Source organism: Limulus polyphemus, unplaced genomic scaffold (assembly GCF_000517525.1).
Source record: "Limulus polyphemus unplaced genomic scaffold, Limulus_polyphemus-2.1.2 Scaffold1787, whole genome shotgun sequence".
Lineage (NCBI taxonomy): Eukaryota > Metazoa > Arthropoda > Merostomata > Xiphosura > Limulidae > Limulus > Limulus polyphemus.
The window spans coordinates 45,231-54,875 of NW_013667397.1; the positions used below are offsets into that span (position 1 = coordinate 45,231).

At 31.6% G+C, this 9,645-nt stretch overlaps 1 protein-coding gene across 1 annotated transcript in view; it reads right to left on the reverse strand.

Moving 5' to 3' along the window:
• The window catches only part of LOC111087140, a 36,619-nt gene extending 28,160 nt beyond the window's left edge, over window positions 1-8,459 (reverse strand). Inside the window, exon 1 of the mRNA XM_022392745.1 lies at window positions 7,724-8,459. Within this exon, the coding sequence (XP_022248453.1) occupies window positions 7,724-8,107 (384 nt within the window). The 5' untranslated portion in view covers window positions 8,108-8,459. The remainder of the gene's footprint in view (window positions 1-7,723) is intronic.
• Between the last annotated feature and the right edge of the window lie 1,186 nt (window positions 8,460-9,645).

Genomic DNA, 9,645 nt, shown 5'->3' on the forward strand with positions numbered 1-9,645 from the left:
TGGACGAGGTGTGAGTGTAGTTGAATGGAAGTTTGTTGCAACATTGGACGAGGTGTGAGTGTAGTTGAATGGAAGTTTGTTGCAAGATATTGAACGAGCTTCAGGTGTAATTGTATGAAAGGTGGTCGCGTCATTAAAAGATGTCTATGTGGAATCCAATGTGGGTTTGCTGCTAGTTGGAGACGTCTGGGTGTAACTGAATGATGCGACAAAAATACCTGGTTTGCTACTGATCATGAGCTGACAAGAATTTTTTCAACATGGTGAAGAGAATCTAGATAAAGTTTTTTTTTCTTTGGAATTTATATTTACCCAAGTTTTCTCATATAAGGAGAAAATTAAATTTCACAGAGTGCACAGTGAAGCAAGGATAGACTTTAGCTACTGCCAGAGGATCATATTCACATGAATTGTGCGAGATGAAATTTCTACATTGTTTGGCCAGGGTATGGCTATATCAAGATAAAGAGTAAGTAACACATTTATATCCACAGTAATGTTTATCCGAATAATGCAGTCCCCTTGTCCGAAATGTCTGTGAAGTCAACTGACTGCCCACCGATAAACTTCTGCACATTTGGTTTACTTAAAAATGGATTTGGAAGACAATGTGTTTATTTGTGGACAGTTTGAAAATAGTTATGGATTAAGAATTACCTCGCCATCTTTTGAGGAAACTTGTCACAAGGTAAAGGCTGTTATGTTGGACAATAGTGTGTAACTATGATCTTGAGAAGGTGCACAATTGACAGTGAAGAAATATTTCTAAGAACAGCACAGAATCTGAAACATAATTCTTATAAAATATGATTAATTCTCTTCATGTATCTCTCACAGTTGTAAGGCCTTGGTTTCTTTTATAACATACAAATTCATTTTTAAAATATACGTTTGTTCTTTTTTACTATCGCTTAGAAACTACACGAATGAATACTAAAAACGTTTATATGTAATATATAATTTTTTTTCTCGAATATTTGACACTATGGCTCCACTTATGTAATATATTTTAAAATTGAATGAAATTTATTTTAGAATTTTCCTTTTTCTATTTCTATAAATCGTATATGGTTGGTTCAAGTAGCTATCGAAAGAGGACAATATTACATAATGAAACATAAGTCTTTGTAAACTATTCTATAAAATAAGATCATTGGACATTTTCCCGTAGATCAATATCCTTATGAATTTATATATTTTTCATTAAGTACATAATGTTCATCGGTAAAAATGAAAATCTTATTTTCTCCAGATTTGGAAATTACTACTAAAATGCCTTTAAAGCGATGTTTTTAAAACAGTATATTTTAATACTATGATATATTACATTTTAATTTGTAAAACTTTCTTGGCGTTAGCAATCAGAATAAGATCAAGGAGTCATTTCCAGCAGACGTATAACGAAAAATAGAGAGAGTTTAAAATCAAAGAATTAAATAAACAAGAAAAGTTTAGCCCTTTGTGGTAGTAAGATTGGGGTCACGCTATTGTTATACATTTTCATCTCCACCACACCTCAGAGGCTTTATTGATAGACTTTATAGAATCGTTTTCATATTGTAGGTCTACACCTCTTTCATTGCATGTTTAAACGTTCTCTTTTTTTTCATATATTTTCTAATGATTTAATACAAAGACGAACTGATAATTTTGTTTAATAAGCGATCTCATTTTTTTTTAAATTAAACTTTATAAATAACGGTACAGTTTTTGGAGATTAGGATTTTGAGAAAAAAAACTATTATTTTTATAGTATAATTTAACTACAAAATGCTGAATGTATTTAATTCTTTACCTCAGTTTCTTAAAGTGTTTTCTATTCTTACTTCATTTACTCTTGTGAATTAAAATACAGTTTCGCAAAGTACATTTTAGTGGATAAATATCAATATTTTATATCATAAGATTATAATTTTATTATCATTGAACATAAAAGAAATATTTTATCTTTATGTAGTTGCAATATCTAAGAAATTGCTCTCCGTGAAAGCCTTTAATGTTCTTTAAAGCTGTCAAATTATTTTATTTCTGTTGTAACGAATTTATTATTATATATTTATTTTAATAACAAAGTTTGTTTGGATTAAATTTATATTTAGAAACATACATGACTTATACTGTTAAATATATATTACGAAACTCCCCCCTATTTTCCAAAGTTGTAGAAGATTCTCGAGAGTAAGAATCAATAATATGTGTGTACGTAAACGCTTGAATTTGTGTTGTTACGTAATCTTAATTTTCTAGAAAACCTCCACACGCCTATAATTATAACTAACGCGCCGCGCCAAAAAGAGAGTATATATTATTAGTTCCCTGCAGTCAGTGTGCTATAAACTTTGGAAACTATAACTGTGATTATTATAACGCTTATCAATTGGAAAACTTCAGATATTTAACCAGGAGCCTTTACAAAGTTCGAACATTACAAATCATTTAACTTCAGTGGATTCTCATCGGACATTAATATTTTTACGAAAACATTATATAAATTGATCGTGGAAAACTCGACGTGTGTTAACCGAATGACAAAACTAGCTAGCTTTCCGTTAAGTGAAATATACCTACGTCAACTCGTAATTAACTCGCTCATTGTGAACCCTCGATAAAATATCAAGAAAGTTCCAGACTAGAAAGAAGATTTTATATTGTTTGTAAGTTTGTGAAACTTCTATTTATAAATCAATGTTTGTAATGACTATTTGTAATAACTGTTATTGTAAATTGTATTGTTGTGTGTATATTAAAACGTATTTGTGTATATCAATCTTGTTGGCAAATATCATGAACTGACTATATATCGGCTTTCACTTAACTATTAAATCCAAAGTACAATCTAACTACTAAATTTGAATTTATCATTTAACTCAATTTCAGACCATTTGAAATTCTAATCCGTAATACTGTCTACAAAGGGTGAACCAAACTTTAATCATTTTAAATGGTTAATAAAATTTATTTTTTATCTTTTGAAAATTTAGATCAATTTAAAGTTTAATAATATATGAGGTACATCATGTTTGAGTTATAACCATATGCATAATAGCTTGTATGTATAGTTCTGTGGTAAATCCAACTTAATTATTAATCACTTGCCGTGTAGATCAAGTTTAAGCGTTCAGGTGCTGGAAACCTAAATAAAATAAATTTCTAATGACTTACAGAATAGACCATGTTTGACTTAAATCACTTGCAATGAACCACCATCCATATAACAGCCATGATGCTAATGATGTTATTAAGGATGTGTCCGTACTTATGGAAAAAGTGTGCCAATTACAGACTTCAAACTGGACCAATTTGATTTTAACCTCTTGCAATGCACCACCATATACTAAGAATGATGATGCTGCTGGTAAAGGAGTGTCCCTACCTACGAAAAAGTGTGTCAATTACAGACTTCAAACTGGACCAATTTGATTTTAATCTCTTGCAATGCACCACCATATACTAAGAATGATGATGATGCTGGTAAAGGAGTGTCCCTACCTACGAAAAAGTGTGTCAATTACAGACTTCAACTAGTCATAGTAAAACTGAAATGTGTTTGACACGATTTTTGTGTGTTTTATTTACTCTCAATAATTGTATGTAGTCGAAACTGGTTCTGTAAGAACATATTGTGGTGAAATATGAGATAAAATAAATAATGACTTTGACACAATTTTCACCTTCAAGAAGTGTTGACTGTTGTTAAATGTCAAAAGGTGTATCTGAAATGTACTCTAAGGAGAAATCGGGGAAAATTACAACAAGGCTTAGATTACGGCTGTTGTAATTAGAGCTCCCATGCTTGAGTATATTGTAAAAGAAGTAAGTTTTGCTTTCATATTTGAAATGAACATAACAAAAATTAAAAATTCACAGTTGAACACCTGTCCCAGATCTATACGTTTGTGAAACTATTAATGCTAATTATATAAAACCTAACATCAATGTATACGCATGTCTATTTAAGCATATAGATTACATTTAAAAGGTCTGGGTATAACGCCATTAGCAAATATGAAAACTATAGTGTCTTACGTAAAGTTAGGTTGAATTTCAAGCTTGCAATAAAGTCTGTGTGTATGTTATATGATAGTGTTTGTGATTTCATTTTAGTACAATCAGATTTTCTTGTTGCAGCTTTTCAACAATAATAAAGAAGAGAACAGTATGACCTTAATTTAAATGACAAATTTCTTAAATATTACATTGACTAAATTGCATCAGGTCATCAGACTGGCACCATTGCTCTTCATGAGGCTATTTCATCCGTAAATAAATGTATACTCACATAAACAACAGATTCCTAACGACGAAGCTTTCTGAACATGAAATATAAATTACAAATAGCAAATAGTATTATATTCAATATATCATATAAAAGTAGTATCATAATGAAGATAAACATAAGTAATTTGATATAAAACTGAGGTCCTTATAAAAAGTCCTTAAATATTTAAATATATTACTGTTTCTAACACACAATGAATAAAATACAGGAAGCGATAAAACCACTTGACACGAAAAGTTTTTAATTCTTATTCAAGCACACAAAATTTACATAATACGTAATAATTACATGAAGTCTGCGATATTTTGTCGTCTACAATACTTTTGAATCTTCAAGAAAATCAAAAGCGTAATATCTGTTGAGAGTCGTATACACTGCAATGGTCAATGTGTTTGTATAAACACATGTAGTTCTACTTAAATACAACTCAGTTTCATTCCGAATAATGTCTAGATGAATTTATCATTACGGTTGTTTACTCCTTCTTGGTTCGTCAGATTATAGACGATTATTTTGATAATTCATCTTACACTATAACGTTATTTTCGCCAAACTGGGTTTATGAATTGTGATGGATTTGTTATTCTAATACATAACAGAATAGTGTAATATCTTACAATAGCCAGAAGAATAATACACTTCCCATAAAACAGAGGTTTTGGATGAAATTAGATTGAACATTATATAATTCGCCTTTAAACTGACAAGAGGTCACCTACACGACAGACCTGGGTCAACATCGTGTCTTAGATGTTACGCACTAAAGAAAGAATTAATCTTCGGATATTTCACCTGGAAATAGTTTTTCCTTGGCCACCTCTCTCATAACCTGAAACTAGAAATGTTAATTCCAGACAGAAAAAAAAGCTTTAAATATATGACGTATCTAAATGCCAACATTATTTACAAAATTAAGCTTTGGAAAACAAATACAACCCAAAAGATACACCGAATCTGAAATTATGTGAAAGTTAATGTACGCACTTTTAACACCTATACACCTTAAATTAGAAGCTTTCACAGGTGTGTAATACTGTCTAGAGACTAAACATTATCGTCTAGGGCTATTGGACGTGAAAGACCTAATCCAGAAATATTCTGTTGCCAGGATTACAGATTTAGTGATTAGTTAACTAACTAAATCAGAGAAAGCCTTGATAGAAATAATTGTGCAAAAAAGTATGAAAATAATTATATTTAGAGGATGTTAAAGAAAGCATAAAGAATGAAACTGTGAATAAATATATGCTATTTTTTATTTTGTAAACATTTTGTAATGTGTTTCAATACATATTTGAAATAAAGTCAGTATAATAAAAGTCACAGATTACTATATTTTGTTGTAAATTGGGAAAGGTAGAATATTTTATGGAATATAAAGTATTATTACGAGTAGAAAAACTGTTTGGTTTATGATTTTAAACATTTCATAAAATGTTTCGAAATAAGATAATAAAATAGTATAGATTTATATATGAACTGCTTAATTCTTGCCAAAATACAGAAAAGAAAAAGTTATACTAACAATACATTTGACCGTAAACACAGTCTAATTCAGTTGCTTACAATTTTTAATTTTTTAATGTCAGGATGGATTTATCATTATGTATTAAAATAGTAACGCAAACAAACGAATGGTTATTTAAAAAAAAGAAATGGAAATTATATTTAGCTATAATTTTGTTAAAAGTAGTTCAGTAAAAACATTATTTTGATCTAAATTTAAATACACGTGACCAAAAAACGAACACGACTAACGGGAAATGTTTCACCCCTACCAAATAAGTCTTTCATGACAGATTCAGAAGTAGGTCATGCATATTAGTGGGTGGCTTAAAAGAGTAGCTATAGCTGAAACAAAGGAATAGTTATGCAAATAGGAAACTAAAGTTAAACACGAGGTACCTTCCCACAAGCAATTACCTAGTTTGAGAATGAGTTACCTAGTTAAAGAAAAGAAAGAAACATTGAGTTACTTAGTTAAAGAGAAGAAAGAAACATTGAGTTACCTAGTTAAAGGAAGAAAAAAACACTATGTTGCTTTATACACGCCAAGCAGAAGAAAGGTAATTCGACGCTGTAGTTCACAGGTTGTATGCTGTAGTTCACAATGCTTTCATAACAATAACTAATCTTCTAGCTATAGGATGCTGTAGTTACAGGGCGTTCATAACGTTCACTGATATTCTAGTTATTGGAAGTTATAGATCTCACAAAAACTTGAGTCATCTGTTCAGCGAACGAAGGTGTGAACTTACGCAGACAAGCCATCATTAAAAAGAGATAATGAATTTACATATATATTTTTTCAAGTGTTTAACTTATAGTGTTATTATTTTACAATGTTACAACGTTTTGACGATTATTTACTCATAGACAGACATTATTTTCATACAACAATATATGAATAGCATTTAGCTAAAACAACATCGTTATACACTTAGCAATGACGCCACAGCAGTGGATGGTTTTAAAGGGTTAGTTACATCTTCCTTTATAAATGCTCATCTTTAGTTGGGTTTGTTTGTCCCACGTTGAATGATCAGATTATCTTGATTTTATAATTCCTACAATATTGCAATTTTTTTAACATGAATCCAAAACTATTGATTTTGAGGGTCCTGAATGCTGCATCTCATGCTCTTACAATAATCTTAATATCTGCTTGCATGCTGCTGTTTTTCAACAGTATTAACACCACAAAAATATAAATTATTTTTTTAGTAATTTGAAATCCTTGACTCTGTTCGATTACGACGTTATAGATTTGTTTGTTCGGTGTTGAAGCGCAAAGCTACATAATGGGCATAGGTATCTAGCCTGGATATTTAAAGGTGCTGAAATGATTGAAGAAAATATGTCTAGTGTCTTAAAGCTCAGATTAATATTACTGTCTGATTTACTTGTACGTTCTTAATCGTTTAAAATATCAATATTCTTATTCTATTCAACTTCAGTGTTAAATTCTTTCTTATATTTAAACTATTTTACGTTAATAGCATTCATTTACATGAAAGTGAAAACATATTCTAAAGAGAAACAAAGTATCTATTAAACCTGTTATCACAGAAAAACTACATTATCTTTGGCGATCCATTGTTTGAAAGATAAACCTTAAAAAAATATTTCTTGTGACGTCATTCTTGGTAGTTTCTTCAACTATTAAACGGTTTCATTGTAGTAAAATCCATTACACGACACAACAACACATTTATAAAGTGTTTATTCTTTAATACTAACAACATTATGCTATATTACGGAAAACTTTATATCAATAAAAAGAAACCTGAAAATGACCCAAAAATCTGACATTTCGAAAGATAGCTGGTTTTTTCTTTTTCACCAAGAATGGCTCAAAAGAATAGCTTAAAAGAGCGATATTTCGAAAGTTTTTGAATCTTTTGCTTCGGTTTCATTATTCTGTATTGTTAAAGATATACTCACAATTTCTTGTCGTAAATTATTCATAGTTACGTCAATGTTAGAATTCAACTTTCCAGTAGAATTGGAGTCTGTGTCTTTCATTGTGTTCTGTTTAACGGCAAGACTGGTTGGGACCGACAGGAAAGACACTTCCGAGGGGTAAGGAGTAGAAAGCTGTAAAGAATCCACGTCAATCCCTTCACTACAGGTGCTCCACTGTCTACGAAACATTTCAGACCACTTGACCTTCTCTTGATACAATTCTCGACACCGTCGGACAATTGTGTTTCTTGCAATACTATTACGAAGAAAAGTTTGATCATCTTTATGTGTTTCATTACGTTTTATAGGATGAGAAAATGTATTCAGAGACAAGGACTGCAATCGATCTCCGGTAACATCCATTATGTAACTACAGTTTATATGTGATGACGAAAAATAAATGATTTTGTTTTACACATTAGCTTACCGTCGTAGCGGAAACCTAAAATAATGTTCGTTTTTCTAAACCGTTTAACAGTAGTTTATATATAACCAATGCTCTCGGGCATTATATTTCTCTGGTAAGTTTGAAGATCAATAAGAAAGTTCCATAAGAGACAATGTGTTAGAATAAAAATGTTCTTTAAGACAAATCATCACATGGCAACCATACGATGAGTACGGGTGACACTTGAGCTAACATAACGTACAAATACTTACAGCAGAAGAGTCACATAACATTTAATAGTGAACGAGTAAAGCTTTTCCTTATCCTACTTGCTCGGTCCCAAAGTCATATCTAATTCGCGCATGCGAACAGGTTCTCCTTCACTGAAAAGCTCTTCTGTTGTCTATCGCTTCTTTCTCTTGTCACGTGATCATGGAGGAATATAGTTCAGGTAGCTGTACGTTGGCGTCAGAGAAGCGCGTGATGCACACATACAGTCACGCTACGACAGATTCCTCGATAGTTCGAACAAATAGTTTGAGAAAAACCTAAAGAAGAATGATTTACTAATTGCCATAGATCACTATGTCATGCATGATGAAAAAATTCCGTCTATGATTTTCTCCCCAGTTAATCTATACAACTAGATGTACTTCCGCAGGGTCCCGGAAAGTGATCTGTTTCAAGAGTAAATAAAACCACTATTAAGAGTAACAAATATTTTTATTTCTTACTATTATACTGTGTTATGATCTAAAGAGAGCGCAATTATTTTCATGATTCATGACATGCGCACGTTTCACTGACGTCAGGACAGAACAAATTGCAACGTTAAGCGCCCCTTATGTGACGTCATTTTAGTGTATACCGACTGACTGACAGACAACACACTACTGTATATTGGTGAGAGTTATTAAAATAGATGACCTCTTAGGTTGGCTTTCAGCCCCCTTTTGGGGAAATAAGATTCATTGTATGTGTGTCATGTAACTCCTCCTAAACTTCAGGTCGTACCGACTTCTAAATGGTACCAAACGAATCATCTCGGCCCCGAAGTTTGCACAAACGTAAAACTTTTCACCCAACTACGTAGGAAACTCGTGTATTTTACAAAAACACTTTTACGGGGATTCCCCGAAAGCGAAGCCCAAATTTGGCATTGATTTACATTTGAGCGCGTAAATAAGTAGGCCTACTAATTACAGTTCGTAACTTAGTTAAATAAGTTAAATTTGCATTATAGCAACAATGATCATCAAAATGAAAAAAGTGCAAAATAGAAGTACAAGCATTAAGTTTGCATTATAGCGGCCCTGTAAGTGTGAGTCATAGACCCACATGTTCGCTGGTATCTACCATAAGCACACAGGACATCTGCAGCTAGCATATAACGCATCAATAGCCTGTTGAAAGGGGTATTTTATGTACAAAACTATTTTGGAAGTAATCCTAGTGAACAGGACTTTCGTACAAAGAAATGAAGTGACAGTGATAATTACATAATTAATCCTAC